Source organism: Convolutriloba macropyga, chromosome 4 (genome assembly GCF_964194025.1).
Source record: "Convolutriloba macropyga chromosome 4, txConMacr16.3, whole genome shotgun sequence".
Lineage (NCBI taxonomy): Eukaryota > Metazoa > Xenacoelomorpha > Acoela > Convolutidae > Convolutriloba > Convolutriloba macropyga.
Window position 1 is genome coordinate 18,544,479 of NC_134471.1, and position 23,462 is coordinate 18,567,940.

A 23,462-nucleotide genomic window follows, 5' to 3' on the forward strand; every position below is an offset into this window, starting at 1 on the left:
ATTTACTACTTCAGAAACAGAAACATCAGATATCGTTGACAAAACCATATATCTGTATTAACGCGCCATCTATAATAATGGAAATATTTGATTCCTAAATATGAAACATTTGAATTCGCTATCATAGTAAATTCAGCTCAACTAATAGTTCAGAACTCGCTCAATTCCATTTTTGCGAGTCCACCTGGAAACAATTTTTATCATCATCGAATCCGTCAGAAACAAGAAAGTGCAACACAACTTCTAATTTGTTGAACAGTTGTCAGACTTTCTCTGCAGTTAAAATGGCAACTTTGCATCCCGTCTTGATCACATTTTTCATCACAGAGTAAAAGGGAGCCTAAAACACACATAAAACGCATACTTTGAACAATGGAACTACTCATAATGGTATTTGACAAGTTACAAAAGCTGAATTAAAATCAATAGATGCAATAGAAAAACATACCCGGCAGATTGCCGGAAAATAGCCGCCGTTGATTCAAAGAAAATAAAATATCAACAAAATTGATTTTTGAACAAAAACAATTTTAAGTGCGATTTATTTTGATGTCATTTCGTAGTTGAACATCCTCCTGTCTTTCAGTGAGAGGATACAGGGTCTAGTATCAATACCAATAAGCATTATAGATAGTAACAAAAACTTATGAGAACAAAGTTCAAGTACCCGGCATCTAAAAATGGGCTTTATGGGTTTATCCCGTTTCTATTTCTGACTTCGCCTTGAACCACGAGTGAAAAACGTGATATAGGACATTTCTTGTCTGATGTTACAGAGTGGTTTATTTTCTTGTCTAGATGTGACAAAGTGGTTTATTTTCTTGTCTAAATGTTACAACGGGGTTTATTTACTTGTCTAAATGTTACAAAGTGGTTTATTTTCTTGTCTAAATGTTACAAAGTGGTTTATTTTCTTGTCTAAATGTTACAAAGTGGTTTATTTTCTTGTCTAAATGTTACAAAGTGGTTTATTTTCTTGTCTAAATGTTACAAAGTGGTTTATTTTCTTGTCTAAATGTTACAAAGTGGTTTATTTTCTTGTCTAGATGTTACAATGTGGTTAGCAGCTTTCGTGACATTAAATCACCAAGCAAGTTTGATCGCTTCTAAATTGCCGGATTCTCAGAGTGGTAATAAAATACAAAACGGTTCCCATATATTAAAAATTATTGTCAACTATGATACCTATATTTTGGTTGACATTTTCAGAACAGGCCTGTCCTAACTAACATAATGAGCACCGTAAACCAACATGTGATATCATTTTATAGCTATCTGCTTTAGGAACCCAACTCACAAATTTTCAGGAGACTTTTTCAAAACCTACCGGAAAATTTCCGGAAAAAAACACCATTGAAGCACTTGACGCACCTTGGGATTGAAAAAAGACAAATCGACAATTTTTTCTACTTATTTCAGCTTCTAAACTGAACGCTATTAAGCTTAATACAAATGCCAGTTCACAATGGCTCTAACGAACTTTCATAACCTAATGCACTATTACTCAATGACCGAGGCTCATCCCGTTTCTTTTGATTTCGCTCTTTTGATATGGACCGTATTCATTACATTGCGCAATCCATTGGGTGAACGAACTGAAAATCCATTCAGTTGAAACAGTGAGTGAGGTCAGAAAGGAGTCAAACGTGACTTATGTAAAACGAAAAACGTCGAAAGGTTGGGCGAATTAAAAAACGAGAGAAACTAAATACTCGCCTTTGAGAGGCTGACGGCGGCTATTAAAAGTATATCCTTGGTTCTTAATGAGGGCATTGTTTCCGATAACTAGGATTTGGATCGAAAGAACAGAAAAAATGAAATCACATGTACAATAAAATCTTTGACGCCAAAACTATTTTGATTTCATTTCGTAAGGCATACTCATGTTTCTTAATGAGAGGACACCGGGGCTAGTATCGATACTAATAAGCATTCTAGATGGTAACTAAGACTCATAAGAACACACTTCAAGTACAAGGGACATCTAAAACAGAGACTTATGGGGGTTTAACCCTTCTCTATTTTGATATAGTTTTTCGATACTGAGCAGCTGCTGTTCAAACGCATTTTGAGCGGAATGAAACAAGAATGAAACTAGCCTAAAAGTTTGGCGCAAAATGTTGAACAAGCTGTGAACTAAGGTAACTTTTTTCGACAAAGTATGAAACGACCGAAAGGATTCCAGAAACAACTCCAAGTATAAAATTGATAACCCTAAATGACAAAAAAACTACTTAATTATACTAATCATTTTGAAATCAGAGCAGAAAAATAACATGGGAAAAGTATCTGGCAACAAAAACAGATAAAGCATATGATACAATCAACAAAAAAATCATAGAGAAAACCGAGGAAAGAATGAAAGATGAAGCTCTACAAAAATCTGGAACAAAATTATCCACAAATGCTGAAGAGCTACTTCCCAACCACTTCTTGAGAAAAACATTAATTATTTCTGCTAAAGCACTTACCCAACCAACACCTGACACAAATAATTAGTCAACAAAAAAAAGAACTAACATAGCCAGCAGATTACCGGAATAGCCGCGAAATATACTTCCATGCCGTATAATACAGATAACAAAAGATAGATACAAGTGGATAAAGCTATCGACGCCGCTAAAAAAATATGTAAAAAAATTTAGCGATAAGATAAGGATTGATAAAATTCACTCCGCAGAATGCGTTTTATAAGGACCGTAAAAAAAGCTCCTTTGACATAAAATTATTTCAAATGAAACTTGAGTTTTGAAGCGCAAAAGTCAACACCAGAACAACAAAAACAAGCAAGACTAAAAACTCAACCTTTTTTAAAAAGACAGGATCTACAACAAAAAACAACTGCTGTGAACTCAAACCGCCATATATTCCTCTATTTCTCATTAGCAACCTGTAATTAAATGTTGATGAGTGCTCTCACTAATAATATTAAATAATAAGACCAAAATAATCAAATCGAAATAAATCTCGCTAAAACTTTTTGAAAACAATTAGTATAAAAGTCACAGAAAAGCATAGCTACTGAAGGATGCAATCACATCGATTATTTGAGTCCTCAATGACCACCGTTGCGACCTGTCATCAATGATATTAAGTGACAAGACAGCAAACATAAACCGACAAATGTCGGAAGAATTGCTCTTGAACAACAGGCGAGGCTGTAGCTGTTAATTCAGGGGCTGTAGCCTAGATAACATTTTTATGTGTGCAAAAACCTTTCCCGTCCGGGATTCGAACCATTGACCTCCCAAACCGTGACTCCAAGCACTTCCAACCGCGCCATCAGACTCTTATTCTTGGCTAAAACTATCAAGCAAACAATGTTGCATAAAAAAAGACACACACGTTTACAATAATTGCTATGAATTTCGTTCGAGAGCAATGAATAAGTACAACAAATACTAGCAGAACTAAAAAAAATCGCCAAACTTTTTTAAAAACGAACGAGCGTATAAGTCACAAAAAGCAATAGCTATGAGATGAAATGAATCGCTTTAATTGAAGCCTTTTAGCAACTAATTAGACCTGTCGATATTGAGACTGAGTTAAGACGACAAAGGAGAAAAGAATAACTCGATAAGAATAAAAAAATTGATAATTATTGAAAAACAATTAGTGTCAAAGCCATAGAAAGCACTAGCTTTGAAAAACGAATAAATCGATAAACTTAACCCCTACTAGCAGCATCAGAGACCTGTCCCCAATGAGATTAATTCATAAGACATCAAAAAGTACAATCAACCCTTAGCAAACAACCAGACCTGTCATTGATGATACTAAGTGATAAGACAACAGATAATTTAAAAAAGGCGGCAAAAACTAAAATTCTGAAATATTTTAAGACAACATAGAGTGGCAAAATCATAAAAAGTTTTAGCTGCCCCTTAATGAATTCAAGCAAAGCAAAATAGACACAAACATAAACCGACAAATGTCGGAAGAATTGCTCTTGAACGACAGGCGAGGCAATTTCATTCAGGGGCTGTAGCCCAGATCAATTTTTCTTTATGGGTGCAAAAACCTTTCCCCCGCCGGGATTCGAACCATTGACCTACCGATCCACAACCACACGCACTAACCATTGCGCTACGAATCACTTACCTCTGCTATTCTGCAATCGAATTTATAATAGCAACACGCTTTACTTCGGGGCAATAGAGATCACTCAAAAATGAAGAACGAAAGCGTGAAAAAGTCACTTGAGAAGTCAAAGTATGTTCTAGAAAATCGCAAAATTGTCAAGCAAAAAATTTGCATAAAAAAGACACACACGTTCACAATAATTGATATGAACTTCGTTCAAGAGCAATTAATTAGAACACATATGCACCGTCTTAAAAGCATTGAAGGAGAGGAAACTCTGAAAACAGAAAACTCTGAAAAATTGACGCACCTGAAAAAAAATCATCTCAAAAACCGCCAAATTGTTCAAACACCAATTTCTCACTCCACTTGAAAGGTATTTTGAAAAAAAGTCACGCCTCAAGCCTACTTGATTTTTCGCCCCCTTTCCTATTTAAGTGTGCCCAAACTCACCACTCTAATTTGACTTCTCACTGACGTGAAAAAAGCCGGAAAATGTGAACAGATCTTCAAAAAAGACAGCGCAACAATACAATTAAAATTCTTTTTTACAATAAAACTAAGTTCTAAAAAAGAAGAGCGCCTAAATAATAGCCGTTGAGAGCCTTACGACGGCTATTGATAATTAACTCCGATAAGAGCCTTACTGGTAAATTGCCAATATAACTCCTATATCTTCATAATTTTATAACTCAGACAGCTTAATCATATTAATCTTAGTAATTGAGGGCATGACACAGAAGGCTTGCTTAAAATGAGTAAAGGCATGATTGCAGAAATATGTATTCGAGCTTACAGATTCTGAGTTGTGTTCTTTGCTCAAATCCATGTGGTGCTGCTCTTCATCTCGCATTTTAGACAAAATCTGAAAAATTGCTGCTGTGCTTCTATCAGTCAATTGAAGTACTCGTTCCAAATTTCAACAAAACCCACCTTAGCAATATCTTCATAATCATCCTCGTTCTCGTTTTGCTTCTCCAGCAGGACTCTAATTTGGCTGAAAAGAAATAGAACAAAATTTCTTAGTTGATTCACCCAGGAACTTCAAAAAAACTGTAAAAATCTTGCTTCAGTAATATTATGCAACAGTGGTTTTGAAGCTTATCTAAAGCAACCCTGGTAGATTCCAAAAACAAACATAGCCCGCAGATTGCCGCAAAATAACCGCCGTTGACGCACTTGATGCACATCATGATTGGAACAGAACATAGCGGGCAGATTGCCGGAATAGCTGCGAAAGAATAGACCTGCGTGCCATATAATAGAGATAGAAACAGGTACAGATCTAAATTGAAAAAAAAATCGACGCCGCTCAAAAAACTAGGTAAAAAACATTCAGCGATAAATTAATTAAGCTTGTTGAAATTCATTCCGCAGAAACCTTTTATTAGGGACCTTTACTGCACATATGAGTTCCTTTGACCTTAAACTAATTCAAATTAAACTTAAGTTTTAAAGTGCAAAAGTCATTTTATTGAGTGAGGTAAGTCACGTATGATCAAAACCTAATCACGCAAATAACCTAAAAACTTTGCAAAAACGAGTGAGAAATGACGTCACGCGCGCAAATGCCGTTAGTGAGAGGAAGAAGTCATTCAGAAAATTTGACTTTTTCAGCTTTGCTGTGTGAACAAATGTAAAACGAAAAAAGAGCGTCAGACGACGAAACAAAAAAAACCAAGAGCACCGCAATATAGCTACGCTCAGCTTACAGCTTCGCAGCTATAAAAAAAAGACAAATTGACTGATTTTTTTCTGTTTTTTTAGTGTCAAAAAGTCTTCTAATTTGGCGTGCAGTTTCAGTTAGATTCTAAAACTAAAATTAATACAGCTTCTAAACTGAAAGCTAATAAGCTTTATACCGATATCAGCCAGCAAACACTCTAAAGAACTTTGATAACCTATTTCTCAAGGACTTAATGACAGGGCTTTACCGGTTCGTCCCTTTTGATTGTGCTCTTTTGACTTTGACCGCATTCACTAGATTGCGCAATTCAATGCATGAAATAATTTAGAATCCATTCAGTTGAAACAGTGAGTGAAGTTAGTCAGAAGTCAAACGTGAAAATCGTGACTTATGTAAAACGAAAAACAAGATCAAAAGGTAAAGCGAATTAAAAAACATAGCAGGACAAGTCCTGATGTACAATTCAAAGAATTTTCATTGACTAAACAAAAAACTAGACCTAGAACGCACAATGAGTGAATTGGGAAAACCATTTCTAAAAAACCAGATAAGAAAAACAGAAAATCAATGTCAAAATGCCGCATGTGAACAAAAAAACATTAGCGAGAAATGGAAATTTGGTTCAAACAAAAAACTAGGCCTAGAGCGAACTATGAATGGATTGGGAAGACCATTTAGAAAAAAATCCGATCCAAAAAAGCGAAAAAAAACTAAAAAATCAAAGTGAAATTGCCGCATGTGAACAAAAAGACCACTAGCGAGAAAGCGAATTTTTGTTCAAACACCATTTTCTCATTCTACTTCAACATTAGAGTGAAAAAATATCACTCCACAAAACCACACTTTTGCCTTCCACTTCTTGTTTCGGCGTGACCAAAATTACTTCTCTAATTTGACTTCAAAAATTGCGAAAATGTGTAGAGATGTTAGAAAAAAGACAGCACCCCAATACAATTAAAATTCTTTGAATTGTGAAAAAAGGAGAGCTCCTAAATAATAGCCGTTTGAGAGGCTGACGGCGGCTATTAACAACACATATTTTCAAGAAATCTTGACTAATCAAATTCTTCAAAAATAGTTGCCAAGCCGACATGCTTGGCCTGAGGAACAGGCAGCGAACTCAGTTGAATTGATGAACTTGCAATGCACTTAAATTCTACTCCCAAAAAAATTTGGCTTCGAAGAAATTGATTGAACTGGCTAGATTCATTTTAACAGCAGTGACCAGTAGCTCGATTCATTATCAGTAGCCTCCTTAGTTCTCTTTTTTGTCTCTGAAGAGGTTTATAAATTCCGCCTTGATTGATACCGGAGTGAATTAATTCAATGCAAAAATCAAATAGATTGACGCATAAATTTTTCCTTAAACGAATGCTTAACTTCGTTCGAGAGCAGTTAATAACACACTCAACGTCTCGGTGATTTTTGTTTTCAGTGGACAACAATGTGATGTTTTGACTCTGAATACTAACTCGTTATAGTGGTCAACAATAGCTTCTTCGACAGCATCAGTACAGGCCATGGCAGCTTTTTCTCCCATCAGACCCGAAGCAACGCCTAAAATGATGTCAAAGTTTTCAAGCCGCTTTAGAAGTGGTGAATTTGTAAAGCAAATAATCCCCATCCAGTCCCAATATTCATGAATTTATAATAAGAGTGCCTTACGAGTTCGCTCAGGCGAACAGAAAGAGAATATTATTGCAAACAACTAATTGAAACTGGCAATTTTTGTGAAATTGTCAACCACTAATATGCCATGAAAATGAAAGTCTCAACTTGAAATTGGCCTCTTCATAATTCAAGCAAAATCTTTTGCTTAAATATCCAATTTCTATCACGTTTTTCAATTAATTAATTACTGGTGAACACATACGATGAACATCTGGGAGTTCATAAAGAAACAGAAGTAACCTAATGTGTATCCGGCGCATTGCCACAGCGGTCGCAACAAACTTGGACGAGTTCTCTCTTTAGGCATGAGCTGCTCAAGTATATTCAGGTGCTTCTGTTCGTGACTCCACATATCCTATAAACATATAAAACACACGTGCATACTTGACTAACGTCAGAAGAATTGCTCTCGAACGACTAGTGGGAACTCTAATCAATTGCAGCCTGCTTCAGTCGGGGGGGGGGGGGGGAGAGGGAGGGCGGGGAGCTTAAATGGGACTAAGTCCAATAGTGGGATTCAAATAACCACATTAGAGGTTAACATATACCACTATTAAGATTTAATGTAAAAAATGGCACCAGTTTCGGCGCACTTTTCATTTGACTTTTAGTATTATTCCGCCAATTGAATTCAGCTGCTTGAAATTGTGATTGAGGGCGTAAAAGTCACTCGAAAAGTCAAAATTGTCAAGCGAAAATTTTGCATGAAAAAACAGCCGGTAGAATACCGGAAACGACTCGAATCATCGTGCATTATATTCTCTAATCTAACCTAACCTTACCGAAATCAGAACATCAAAATAGACATGAGAAAAAAAAACAAAAGTAGCCCAACAAACCACATTAAAGTGTTTTCAAAATGCCTACAATTTTTTAGGTGCGGGGGAGCTAGGTGGGGTGGGTGGATAGATAGGTTGGGGAGGTGGGTAGTGCTGGGGTAGTTGGGGGGTAGGTGGGGGTAGCTAGGTGAAGGGAGGGGGTAGTAGGTGATGGGGGGTAGGTGTTGGGGGGGGGGGGGGTTTGTCCGGTGTAGTTTTAGTTAGGGGTGACTTATATAGGAACAAAACAAAAAATCTTAAAATGACCTCTTCACCTTGAGCATTACCAGCAGTTCCTAATTACTATACATTACAAACGACGCTACTGTTAAAGTCCAATGTTCGAAAACAGAAGTCAACAATCAAAAACGGAGGTAAATGTTCGAACAGAAAGAAGTCAAAATTCAAGTCATGAACAAACTTGCTTTCTGCTAAAAAAAAACTGTAGAATCTCAATACTCCTCTTCGAGTCGTAAAAAGACATATACAATTACAATAACTGATATGAACTTCGTTCAAGAGCAATTTAAAAAAGCCAAAGACTGCAGTACAAGAAGTCAAATGCCAGAAGTTATATTTGCTTAGCCAGAAGTTGACATCCGTGAACACAGTAAGGTTACGTGACTCTGTAGAAGTCACATCTTTGAAATTTTGGCTTAACACCTCGATCTGCTTCGCCGTTCTCGATAAACGCCAAAATTTCTCAGTAACTTCAAGCAGAGTCAGATAATTTAGTGTGGTTCACATGTACTTACCAATGGTTCACATGTATTTACCATGTACTTATGGGAAAAGCTTATTTTTGATTTTCTTTACTCGCGACTACGATACAAATTGAACAGTTGTCAACGTGGATTCCGAAGAGAACATTCAACAATAACTCACTTGATTATTTACTTGGACGAGGTGTATTCCAATTTTGACGATAACGTCGAGCAAGTCTTGATTTACCTGGACTTTGCTAAGGCTTTTGACACCGTTAACCATGCTATTTTGCTTGACAGGTTAGCTTTATATGGCCTTGATAACAATTTTTTAAAACTTATTTTTTCCTACTTAAGTGATAGATGGCAACGAGTAAATGTCAATGGGACTTTATCAGATGAAATCATGGTTACTAGTGGAGTTCCTCAAGGCAGTGTCTTAGGACCGTTGCTGTTTCTTGTGTATATTGACGACATGCTGTCCTTACCGGAAGTCTCAAGTTGTTTCTGCTTTGCAGACGACACAAAGTTGGCATGTGCGGGAGAAGACATGTTTAACAAATGCCAGGAAGACCTTGATAAGCTATTTACTTGGGCTGCCGATAATGATCTTACCTTCAACGTTGACAAATGTGTGTATCTTCAAGTATCTGAAAAGTGCGATAGTTGTTTGAGTATTGGGTCCAATTTGATACGAAAAGTTGACAAAACAAGTGACTTAGGCATAGAAATCTCGAGTAACTTAAAGTGGAGTACTCATGTGAGGACCAAGCTAGCGAAAGCTCAAGAAGTTTTAATTATCTTCGACATAATGTGCCTCACAGCTTACCGAACAGCGTCAAGCATAATTTATATTCTGCCTATGTTCTGTCAATTCTGCTTTATGGTTCTCAAGAGTGGTTTCCTGATATTAGCCATCTTAGATTAGAAAATTTTTATTGGAAGGGTTTACGCTGGTGCTATGGAAGGAATGACTACAACACACTTCCTCGTGCGTCAAATAATACTCCGATATGCTATCAACTGATTGAACGTGAACTTGCTTCTTTATTTCCATTGTTTTGGGCAATACGTGCATAAAATTCGAGGACTTCTTCTCTATCAAGACATATTCTAAAATGCTTCGAACTAACTCTCATGATCATATTGTAGTGAGCCCCACGAAAAAGCAGCTGACAGCTAAATCATTTTTAAGCGGGTACAAATCTATGAGAACGACTTCAGCGACACTGGTAACTTCAACATCCTGAGGCCACCAGCCAACTACAAAGTTTTACTGAAAACTTTTTTCTCCACACTGCCTGACTCAAAGTTTAATCCGAACGTGACCTGTAGTTGGTCCATTAAATGCCGTTGTGCCCTTTGCCGTTCTAAAATTTTTGTAATTAATTTTTTTCCCTTAGTTGTAATAGCTATAGTTAAATTTTCTTGTTTGTACCATATGCATAGATCTTTCTGATATATTGTATTAAAATCCATCAATTGGTCAATTGAAGTCTTTTACTAATACTACTACTACCACTACTATAACGTAGAAAAATAGAGAGGGAGAAGCCAGGTAAAAAAACAGAAGTTACATAGCTTGATCTACTTACACGAAGAGTAGACTGTAAATCATTAGATTATCAGTTAATAGAAAAACGTGATGATAAACAGCCAAAAAAATACAAAAAATGTATTTCAAAGTTTTTCTAAACAACTCAACCATAGCTGACGAAAGGCTCTTGAACGACTTCCCGTCGATCGATTCGATGGGTTGGAGCGGCATGCGGTTTAGTGGCAATGGGTAGGAAGCGACTTAAATTACAACAATTAATAACAACAACAACAAACTGCATTTTAATCTTAAATGAGCAGCAAAAAATTTTTAAAACTTCAGACAGCACGCAAGTTTTATTCAACAATCAAAAACAACTTTTTAAATGCCGTTAAATTTTTTAATGATAGCAAATTTTTTAACGTTTTAGAACTTGAAATATCAGAACTGAGAAAATGAAATGAAGCCTCTTAACTGAAATCATATAAAGATCTATTCATCAACATCGATTCATCCTGATTAATCTGATGAGTAAATAAAACCAAATGGAGGCAGAGCTATCAATGATAGAGCTAAGAAAAGAGGGAAAAGAACTTGAAAACCGGCAGATGGCTAGACAAAAAGCTGCCATTGATTCCTAAGATCCCGATAGGGATTGAAACAAGAATTGATAGTTTTACAATTAATGGCAAAAAGCGCGCTATTAAGAGGTTCGGCACGCTCCTATTTCATAATGATAGGTAGGATGCATGAAGTAGTATCATCAGCAATCAGCATTAGAACTGATTGGAACTAACACAAAAAAGTTCATCTAAAAGTGTGCTTCTCACTATTTCGTCTCACGACAGATGTTTGCGTTGAAGCTGCTTGTAGATATTGCGTTGGGGAATTTGTGATTGCCTGATTATTTTGGTGAGTGAAATGCCTAGCGAGAGTTAAAAGTGGTTGGACCATCATTTGTACGGTTTGTTGATTAATTTATGTCTCATGGCGCTGTTGTGATGTGTTTAGTATGATCAGTTGAGCATTAAAATGAACTGAGTTCTGCCTTTGCAATCGCGGTAGCGGTGTATTTGGTTATTGGGCTAAAGTATTATTTAGGTTTTGGTTTGTTATTCGAGGAGTTCTGTTGAAATATTTCGTTGTTAATGATTCTATTAGTTACTAGTTGTTTCAACAAGAGATTTGGTTTTTATTGTGTAAGAAAACATTGCGAGTAATGTTGATTTGTATCCATTGGTTCTGTATGAACTATTGAGCCTAAGGTTTCTTTGTCTTGTGCACACGTCTCTAAGGAGCTATTTTGTGTTATTGTACTATCCACTGTGAATGGATGAGTTTCAGCGTTATGGTTTTCAAATGCAATTGCGTCTCAACCAGTGCAGATCAAATATGTACTATAAAAGTTTGATTTTTGTGCGAAATTTCTTTGGTTGATTTATAAATATGGCGTACAAGGCCTGTATTCTATAACAAACTGTTTCAAGTTTGGGTCGGAGCGGAATGGGAGTTAGTTGCAGCTTAATTAAGCGTGCGGTGGGGGCAACTTTACTATACGCGCATTTTTATTTGATTTTCAATAGAAAAGTGTCTCAAATTTAATTTATCTGCCGAAAAAAATACTCAAAAAGCGATTTAGATTGTGCAAAAATTGGGATAGAGAATCACTCAAACTCAGACATTAAAGTAAAACTTCTGCGACAAAAATGCCTCAAATTTCGCCCAATTCAATTGAGAAATAATAACACAAACTACACTTAAAACTTAATGAGCAGCAATTTTTTTAAAACCTCAAAGACAGTACGAAAGTTCTATTAAACATAGCCGGCAATGATTGCCGGAAAATAGCCGCGATAGACGTTTGTGGCCTCCCATGAATTGAAACAACTGAGGAAATAAGATAGAAAGATTGACCGCGAGTCCTTTAATAGACCACTAGACTTTTTGGGTTAGACTCGGATTGTCATTTTTATGACACATACACTCTATAAGGAAAAAGCCCTAATAGAGCTTTTTCAGAACAGATATTCGAAATCAAAAACTCAAGACTCTAAAAATCAACAATTAGGGCACATACGTTTGGCACTACGTAGATGCTCACTATTGATCTTTAACTAGTAAATGTTCGTAAAATTTAAAGTTCAATAAGTGAGTTCAGAAGCCATTTTGTTGAGTGAGGTGTCACGCAATTGACCTAAACGCAGAAATGACGTCACGAACACAAATTTTAGCTGCAATGTAGCAGAAGTCACCGAAGTCATTGAAAAAGTAAATTCCAAGAAGTCAGGGTAAGACGAAAACCTTAGAAGTACTCTACCTGACCAGCAGATCAATTGAACAATGCCAGCTGAAACACAAAAATCATCTCAAAAAATTGAGAAACTAAAACAATCAAACAAACTAAACAAAAATATACTCATTACTAAAACTCTTGAAGCTTTTACCCCTTAGACAAAATTTCATGCCTTTAAATATATCTATTTCAAAAACATGTTCAAGACCAATTTTTGCTTTTGAAATCGTTCCAGTAATATATCTGCATGACCTGAAAAAAATTCATTGGCCCTTGAAGATCGATTAACTCAAAAATGAGCAAAAGAAATAAAAAATTAAATCAATTGCAAACTTTAATGAAATTTTGCTGAAAAGCGTGATAGTAATATCTTCAGAATCATTTCTGTGTCTCTAGAGGCTATCCATTATTATTAAAAAATCTCCATTATTATTATAATTATGGCTATCCACTATAATTATAATTAAAATCATTACTATTATAATTAAAATCATTAAAATCATCAATTAAATCATTATAAAGACAAAAGATTTGAAAAACTTAAAAAAAAAATTGCAAATTTTATCAAAAAATTTCTAAAATTCGAAATGTTAAATTGTCTAAAGCAAATCCAACTGAAACTAACATCCTTGCAGTGACTTTTTATCGGACCTTGGATTAGGTTTTCTGTCACTTGAGAATGGACAAATATCAAAAATTGGAAAAAAAAAACTTTACCTTGAAAAAATTGCAGCCTTTATCAGAAAAATGCCGAATTTCGAGAAATTAAAATGTTGAAAGCAATCCATTATTAATCGAAAATATGGAGTGATCTATTATCAAAACACAAAGGACATTTCCTGGCACCTGAAGCTGGAAAAACTCAACAAAATGACGAAAACTTTCAAAAAACTTGAAAATTGCAAAAATTAGTATCATTTTGCTTGTTTGTATTTGTAGTGCCAAAACATATAGGCAAAATTACCCCCTTGGCAAAATTTCATGCCTTTAAATATATCTATTTCAAAAACATGTTTAAAAACAATTTTTGTTTTTGAAATCGTTCCAGTAATATATCTGCATGACCTGAAAAAAATTCTTTGGTCCTTGAAGATCGATTAACTCAAAAATGAGCAAAAGAAAAAAAATTAAATCAATTGCAAACTTTAATGAAATTTTTCTGAAAACCGTGATACTAATATCTTCAGAATCATTTCTGTGTCTCTAGAGGCTATCCATTATTATTAAAAAAATCTCCATTATTATTATAATTATGGCAATCCATTACCATTACAATTAAAATCATTAAAAAAATCTCAAATTTCGACAAGTAGAAATTCGTTCTATTAAAATGTTGAAAACCGTTCAATTGCCCACTAGCATCTATCTGATAACATACTATCAAACCCCGGATGAGGTTAGCTGGCTACCGAGGCAAAAATAAACTGAATAAAAGACAAAAGGTTTGAAAAACTTAAAAAATTGCAAATTTTATCAAAAAATTTCTAAAATTCGAAATGTTAAATTGTCTAAAGCAAATCCAACTGAAACTAACATCCATAAAGTGACTTTTTATCGGACCTTGGATTAGGTTTTCTGTCACTTGAGAATGGACAAATATCAAAAATTGGAAAAAAAAACTTTAGGAAACCTTGAAAAAATTGCAGCCTTTATCAGAAAAATGCCGAATTTCGAGACATTAAAATGTTGAAAGCAATCCTTTATTACTAGAAAATATGGAGTGATCTATTATCAAAACACAAAGGACATTTCCTGGCGCCTGAAGCTGGAAAAACTCAACAAAATGACGAATTTTGCTTGTTTGTATTTGTAGTACCAAAACATATAGCTCATAAAATGGCTTTAACAATTAATTTTGCCTCGCAAAACACTTTCATCGTTTTTCGAAAACTTCAACCTAAAATTAATCAAACAAAAAACTCAAAAAATCACAAAAAAACATGAAAAATTGCGACATTTCGAGCCCAAAAACTCCTAAAAATGACCTTTTAACCTTAAATTAAGGCCATCCCAGCAGCTGCACAACTGTAAGCACTTGAAGGACTACTGCTAAAGCCTACTTTGGGCCTCTAATGAAACTTAATGCCCGGTGGGCTTTACGTGTTTATCCCGTTTTGAAAGATCAAAGTCATTGAAAAATATGTGAACACATCTTAAAAAAACATAGCAGGATGAACTCCGGAGACGACGAAGGAGAAAATTGCCCATAATTTTGACTAAAACACTACAACAACTATTGTGAAGCCTAAACCTCCACAAATGCTATAAAAAATTAAGGAAGAATAGAAACAGCATTCAAAAACAAATTGAACAAAAGAACTAAAAAAACTTAATGAGTTTTTTTTAATAGTAAAAGGAAACATAAAGCAGAATAAAATTCCTTTCCAATTAGAGCAATGAAAAGCTCGCAAAACAATGGGCACGTCATAATAGGCTAAGAAACTTGTATAAGATTTAAAAAAAAAGAAAAATTGCAAAAAAACAAGAAAAATGGTGTAAAATTTCTCAATTTTTCTGTCATTTTTCCTAAAAAAATATTTTATACCATCAGTTTTATAACAGCAGTAAAACAAAAAAACAGGCAAAAAATCATTAAATTTCGTCTAAAAATCAGCAAAACTGATCAAAAACCTCCAAATTAGCATTTAACTCAAACTTACCACTTGAACCCTACAATTCCTATCAAAACAAGCCTAAACCTAATACAATATCATAATCAAACCTCATAACCATCAAAAGTTGCAAAAAAACTGCTTTTAAAAGCCGCACGTGAACAAAAAAAATTTCACTTGCTTAAAGAAAAATTTTTCACACATCAATTTCTCGCTCCCTCAAAAATAGTGGAGCGAGAAATCGCTCTCCCGCTCTTTACTTTTGTTCAGCACCAAAATGACTCCAATTTTTTTCACGCGTTTCATTTTCCGCTTCACAAATCACTCCAATAAAACTGATAAAAAAGGATTTCTCCAAAACTCCTCTTCGAGTCGTAAAAAACAGCGCCCCAATACAATTCAAAAAAGACAAAAAACTCGCTATTACGATTGGATTTCGTGGTTCAGCACGCTCATGATAGGATGCAAGGAGTAGTATAAGACCTGGTAACTAAGACTAAAAAGTTGGCTTTATGGCTTTATTCCATTTCTATTGTTGATCTCGGTTTCGGATGACTGTTCAACTTTGGCTGCTTTACTGGCCATTAGTTAAAATCACAATCAGTTAGTACAGACAAAAGAGAACAACGTTGTGTGTTTTGAAGTGCAAAAACGTTGATCAAGTTCTCCAAATTCTTTCTCTTCAATTATGGTGTTCATTTCACACTCTTGGCTACATATCTAGGTTTATATACCCTTTTGAAGGCCCCAACCGATATATAACCGCTTAAAAATGGCCACAGGACAGTACAAGGCACAAAAATGATTCGAATAAAAGGCTCAATGTATTCGAATTTAGCATCCAGTTGATAACAAACGCAGTCTGTATTGTATTTCACACCACAATGTGGCCCATATTATGGGCGAATCTCACGCACACGGGTCAATTAAAATAAAAAAAAACATATCAAAGACAAACTAAGATGACACGAAAAGATAGAAACTCAAGCATCGGCAAAATACAACACAAAACTGTAAGAAAAACTAACAGAAAACACGTCCCCTTTTTGCGAGAACTGATTTTATTTCGACATGATTCGACAAAAAATCTTAATTTAACAGGATTCGATAACTAAACTTAATTCGGCAAAGCAAAACGTAGCCTGAAGATTGACAAAAAAAGCAGCGAACGGTCCGCGGAGCCGTAGAACACAGGATTGAGTTGTAGTTACCGATGAAACCTACAATACCAACTTAAAAACAATCAATGGAATAATACGTGCTTAAATAACTAAACCCTCCGACACGAACTGATTAAATCATTTCAGTCGAAATGCTTTTAAATTATATGCCTTCATTGCACAGGAGCACTTCAATGACCTTGAAAGGGGTTAGAAAAAAATAAAAACTGGACAGGGAAAACTACTTCAAAGAACAACAGAAAATAGGCAGAGAACTTTAAAAATAGAACATAACCGACTAAACGTCGGAAGAATTGCTCTTGAACGACTAGTGGGAGCTCTAATCAATTGCAGCCTGCTTCAGTCGGTGGGGGGGGGGGAGGGGTAGGCCTAAATGGGACTAAGAAGTTCTATAGTGGGCATCAAATAACCACATTAGAGGTTAACATACACCACTATTAAGATTTAAAGTAAAAAAAATGACACCAGTTTCGGCGCATTTTTTTTTTGACTTTTAGTATTAAATTGCCGCCAATTGAGTTCAGCTGCTTGAAATTGTGATTGAGAGAGAATTTTAGATCACGCGAAATTCAAAAAGTCAAGGGCGTAAAAGTCACTCGAAAAGTCAAAACCGTCAAGCGAAAATTTTGCATAAAAAAAAGACACACACGTTTACTTATAATTGCTATGAACTGCGTTCAAGAGCAATTAAAAAATCACCATCTATAAGCATCTAAAAAGCACACTGAAACGCCACAAAACTTCGACTAATTTTTAAAAATTGAAAAACAACACAAGGATCACTACAAACGTTGAATATTGGAAGAAAGCTGATAATTGTCAATTTTGTCCACAAATTTTCAATTTTGTGAATTTTGTCAATTTCGTTCATAAATCATAGTTATTTTCTAGAATTGTCAATTTTGTTCATAAATTAAAGTTATTTTTTGCAAAATATAGCAAACTACAGTTATTTGCAAAATAAGCCAAAAAAAAGTTAATGTCTGTGATGTGAACATAAAACACCGCGAAAATTAACAAAGCACGAGTAAATCCCAACCTCACACAAATCAAAAAGAAATATGTATGATTGACACTTAATCCTAATTGGAAAACGGAAACTAAAAAATATCTGGTATGAACTCATGAAAACTTGCCAAAATCACCATAACAGTTAAAACCAGCGAATTTTATCACAAAAACGCCCTATAGCTACCATAATATCAAAAACGTCATAACGACCATAATGCAGCAATGACTTTTGCATCCTTTTTTACTAGCATTTTAGCAATTACGTCAATGGTATTTTTTCTCCGAGTCATAAGCAAGGTTACCGCAATATAGCTACTCTCAGATTACCGCTTCGCAGCTATGAAAAGATAAAAAATCAATCTGCTCAAAATTGTGGATGAAAGCAAATTAAAAATTGATCACGATACTCGAAAAACCAAGTCTAGCATAACCGACTAACGTCGGATAAATTGCTCTGGAACGACTAGTGGGAGTGCAAATCTATTGCAGCCTGTTTCAGTCGGTGATGGGGAGAGGCTAACTAAATTCAAATGAGAGAATGGGCTTCACATGACGTCATTATATACCACTATAAATACTAACAAAATTTTAAGTAAAAATGACACCAATTTCGGGGCTTTTCATTTGACTTTCAGTAGTGAACTGCCGCTAATTGAGTTCAGCTGCTTAAAACGTTGAAGTAGAGCGAAATTTAGATCGGTCAAAACGCAAAAAGTCAAGGGCGGAAAAGTCACGCGAAAAGTTAAACCGGTCAAGCAAAAAGTTTGCATAAAAAAGGCCAACACATTGTTTGCAATAATTGCTTTAAAACTCCGTTCGAGAACAATTAAAAAGACGGGAGAAAAAGTACATGACAAAGTGAATATTTTGCATAAAAATCATAAGGACACTGCTTTTTTATTTGATGCATTATCCTTGTCAATGATATGAGCTCATTGGTTGAGTTTGCTTATAAGTTACACTGGTATCACCTTAATAAAAAAAAATAGAACCAAAATCAAAGTAGCGCTGTTTTACCGCTATCCACTCAACCCTTTTCTTAATAGTTTTCCCCACTCCCTAATCAAGTTCCATGAAAATCAATTCTGACTACTTTATGATAGGAACATTACATACTTGCCACTCGTTAATTTAAAACTAATGAAATTAAAATTTTCTAGTCTTTTCAGAAGATAATCACATCGAAAAAATACGCAAAATAAAAGCAACCAAATGTTTTCTTTGAGAGCCATAAAGAGTAAAAAGCTACACCTCTAAGCTATATACACGTACAAAAAAATTGTCAAAAATTCATGAAATTAATTATAGCTGTCACTTCGCAAATAACTGACCTGAATAACCGAAGCGGCTGAAGAGTCTTTGCCCAATGCCCTCAATTGACCTTTATATATAAAATTAGCTCCAATTTCACCCGCGTGATCAACTCTTAGAATCTTGTCCAGTACTTCACGCCTCTTTCGCCTCCGTTCACACGAATCCAGGGTCAACTTTTCACGTACACTTCCGGTTGACAATGTTTGCTCAGCTTCTGTTGAACTGTTGCGTGTTTGAAATGCAAGGATCTCTTTTGTTGTGATGCATCTTGAAACGAAAGCTCTTCTGCAGAGCACACAGCGTTTGCTAATCTAAAACAAACTGACTAACCTCCGATGAATTGTTCTCGAACGACAGGCGGGGCAATTTTATTCAGAGGAGATTGCAGCTTACATCATTTTTATGAGTGTGCAAAATTAACTGATTGGGGAGGCTTTGCTATCGCGATAAAATTGCTTTTTTTTATTAGCAACATGCTTAAATTTTGGAACGAGAGCAATTTAGATCACCCATAAAAAAGAAGTCAAGCATGGACAAGTCATTAAACGCCAGGGGGGGGGGGGGGGGGCTCGCAATATATACCCCTTAAAAATTATGGTATACATACCGTAATGGGGGTAACATACCACAATACAAAAATAATTACTTCAAACTTCAAATTATCACCAATACATGTAAATTCAACAATTAAGTAAATTAGAAACCTTTTCATCATTCGCTATAAATGGTATCGGGATTGAAACAGAAAATAGAAATTGACAGAATTTTTCGACAATTCAATGAAAATTTGAAAATCCATTCAGTTGAAAAAGTGAGGTAAGTCATAGTTTAAACGTGAAAATCGTGGCATAATTAAAACAAAAACGAGATCAAAAGGTAAAGCGAATTCTAAAAAAAACGGAGAGTGCGCAACCACTCAAACAAATTTTGATAAACTAATCCACAATGATTTAATGACCGCGCTTTATCGGTATCTCAGTTTCTTTTGATTTGGCTCTTTTGTCATTGATAGTATTCACTGCATTTCGTAATTCATTAGGCGAAAGAACAAAAAATCCATCTAGTTAAAAACTGAGTAAGGCATCAAAGTGGTGACTTATGCAAAACGAGAAAAGTCCTGAATTACAACTCAAAGATTTGAAGCAACTGAAAACAACAAGCAACCATAAACAGCCTCCAATAACGAACATAACCGACTAACGTCGGGCGAATTGCTCTCAAACAATCGGGGAACCGTTCGCTTCGGTAGTACCCAGCTGGGGCTCAGAGATGCTAGCATTGGGGGGAGGCGTTTTTCCGGGGGGTGGAGGCAACTGAAAGGTGATAGTATTGGGAGGACTGGACAAGAAGGGCGTCAAAACCTCAACGTTGAAGAGTGTTGACTGGGAGTGGGTTGAGGGGGAGGGGGGGGGGGAGGGGGGAATGGGTGAATAGGTGGGGGTTATACAACATTTTCTCATTCTACTTAATTATTAGAGTGAAAAAACCCCACACTTTTTCGCTCCACTTCTTTTTCCGGCGTGACTTCTCTAATTTGACTTCAAAAATCACGAAAATGTGCGAAGAGATGTTAGAAAAAAAGAGCGCGCCCCTATACAATTTAAATGCTTTGAAGTGCATAAAAGGAGAGCGCCCTAATAATACCCATTCACCTAATGCGGCTATTAATTACATCAAGACGTCCAGCGTGAAAAAGTATCTCTAAAAGTGTATCGCTCCAGCGAGCATTAGACTAAACTAGAACAAAAAGGTCAACAAAAGTAGTCGAATAAAAAAAATACGTCTGCAATAATAGCTTTGAAATTTTTTGAGGGCAACTAAAATACATAAGCTTAATAGCGTCGGGAAAAATTTCTATAACGACGGGCAAGGCAAACAATTTAGAAGGGGGCATAGGCTAGAGAAACATTTATGGTACAAAAACGTATAAATGATGGAGGTTCGAAGAGCGCCCTCTAATATGAGTCGTTGACAATAACGTCTACACTTCACGGGACATGTGAGGCCATCACTCGCAATCGGTTTTTTAGCAACCGAATTAATATCTGACTGCGCGAAATTCAAATCACTCAAAAAAACGTGAAAAAAGTCAATAGAGAAGTGAAATCAACAGAAAGCTCTGAACGGTCAAGCGAACAATTTTTATGAAACACACACACACACACACGCACACACACACACACACACACACACACACACGCACACACGCACACACACACACACACACACACACACACACACGCACACACACACACACACACACACACGTTTACAAAATCATCTATTTTACACACATAATTCAAAATATGAAATTTAAAAAAGTCTTTGTTCAAGCTGGTCAAACATATTTAAGATAGACCAATGTCTCAAACTATGTCAATACAGTCCAAGTAAGCTGAATGACTCTTAAGCTTGATCAAAAGATGGCAAGGCAGCAGCACAGACAAAACTCCTTCAAATATAGTACGCATGTTCAGGCTACTATCGTACTTGAGACTTTACTCCCACTGAAGTTTATGAAACAATAAAAGGTCTGAATAACAAATGATCTACTGATATGTTTGAAATCAGTAACGTAATTCTGAAAACGTTAAATCCTGCGATCCGCAAGACGTTATGTATATGTTTTGATCTCAAGTATTCTCCTGAAATAATAAAAACTTCTAATACCTTTTCAAAAGAGTGGCTGCCAAACAAACCCAAACAATTACAGAACAATATCTCTCGCCGGTGCTTAGCAAAGTGTTTGAAAAAATGAATTTCAAGAGCGTTGTCATATTTTTTTTTAAATAAGAAGTCTAAGTCCTAATCAGTATGGGCTCAGAAGCAAACGACCAACTATCGATGCAATTGCTCAAATGGTAAAAACTATGCGCTATAAGATAAACAATAGTTAATCATTATATTGTGTATTTCTTCACCTCAGCAAACCCTTTGATACTGTCAAAAAAGATATATTATTAGGAAAACTAGAAATATCTGAATTCAAGGTCCATTTTTCAGTCTATTGAAATCATATTTATATGAAAGAAATAACTTTGTTTCCATAGGAAATTTTTAATCAGAGACAAGAGCCATGAAACGCGGTGTTTTTCAAGATACAGTACTAGGACCCATCCTTTTTTTAAAATATTTCAATTATCTTCCGCTGGTATACAATCCTATTTGCGGATGATACTTCAATCTATGGCTCTCTAAAAGAGGGGCACCAAAGCATTGAACGAGATCTTCAAAAAATCTGCGACTGGATGCAGGAAAACCAGCTGAATATTAATCATAACTAAAGTAAATTTTCGAAAATCAAATCTAAAAACCCAAGGCGTATATAAAAATTCAGAATTTTTCAATAATAAATACAGAAACGATGAAGCATTTGGGTGTTCTGGACCAAAAACTGTCGTGTGCCGATTATATAGAAGAAATGACAAAGTTGAAACGTGTAACAATTTTTTTACAGTTTCAAAAAGTTCTGCAGTCGAAAAACACACGTACAAAACGTATGTTCCACCAGTTATTCAATATGGAGTCTTATTGTATGGCCCTTTAAATCTATCTGAACTTTAAAAAAATAATTGGTCCCAAAATCATAAAATTATTTTTGGTCTTCGCAAAATTGAAAGCGTTTCCAAGGTCAAAGACCTGACAATTTTTAACGCACAGGAACTACAACTCTAAGAACTTATTAAGGTGCTTTCCAGGGTTCATAGACAAGACTCACCACACTATTTTTCGAACGACGCCATTAAAAAGTTTGAATTAGAAAAGCTTTTAAGTGCGAAACAGAACCCCCAACTTTTTTAACATAAAATTAGATTACTTTCTAAATAATCCTGGTACGGGTCAGTAAATTAGCTCTTCAGTTTATGCTTCATTTTGTTCAATGTTCTTGAAAGGAGACATCACTCGACATTTTCCGGCCTATTTGAACGTCTCTCAAACGCTGATTGTACTAATGCATTGTAATTTTTATACAGCGTTTGGAAACTCAAATCTATTCTAATCTGATCTTATATCACAAGTCAAATTTTGTGATTCGTAAAAAACCACAAGTACCGCAATTTAGCTTTGGTTAGCTTACACCTTTGAAGCCATATATTAATTCATTATGTATGGTAAAACCTGAATAGCATCTGAATGCTTAATTCCTTAATATAGCAGCTTACATTCATTGTTACTTGTCCACCAATTCCTGGATCTCTTGTCTCCTGCTCGCTCTTTCTTCTCTCTCAATCGACGCTTGTCGGCCTTCAACCTGTCCAGAGCCTCTTTCCTCTTCACTTCTGCACTTACGGGTGGAGGTTTGTACAGACTCAGCTAAAAAAAGTAACCAACATGTTTTTCAAACAACCTTTAAAACATTAAATTTAATTTCCCAATTCAAAATTATGATTCAGTGGAATTTCGATAAGTTGACTTTATCTAATTCATTCACTTAATAATTTAAATTGAGTGATAAGAAAAATTCTGGTTCTGCTTTGGAAACTTTAATGGCATTCGCCTCTATCTCATAGCACGCTAGTACGGGTCCTTTATATTCTTAATGAGAATTTT

The 23,462-nt window shown here is 35.4% G+C and overlaps 1 protein-coding gene across 1 annotated transcript; it reads right to left on the reverse strand.

Moving 5' to 3' along the window:
- Window positions 1-32: 32 nt before the first annotated feature.
- Window positions 33-23,214, reverse strand: LOC142337498 (NADPH-dependent 3-demethoxyubiquinone 3-hydroxylase, mitochondrial-like). The gene is made up of 7 exons (XM_075386771.1): window positions 23,075-23,214; window positions 18,929-19,222; window positions 7,682-7,796; window positions 7,243-7,327; window positions 5,017-5,080; window positions 4,880-4,948; window positions 33-340 (listed from the first exon to the last, which is right to left on the reverse strand). The coding sequence occupies exons 1-7, from the start codon at window positions 23,078-23,080 to the stop codon at window positions 263-265; spliced, it is 711 nt and encodes a 236-aa protein (XP_075242886.1). The 5' UTR covers window positions 23,081-23,214; the 3' UTR covers window positions 33-262.
- Window positions 23,215-23,462: the final 248 nt, after the last annotated feature.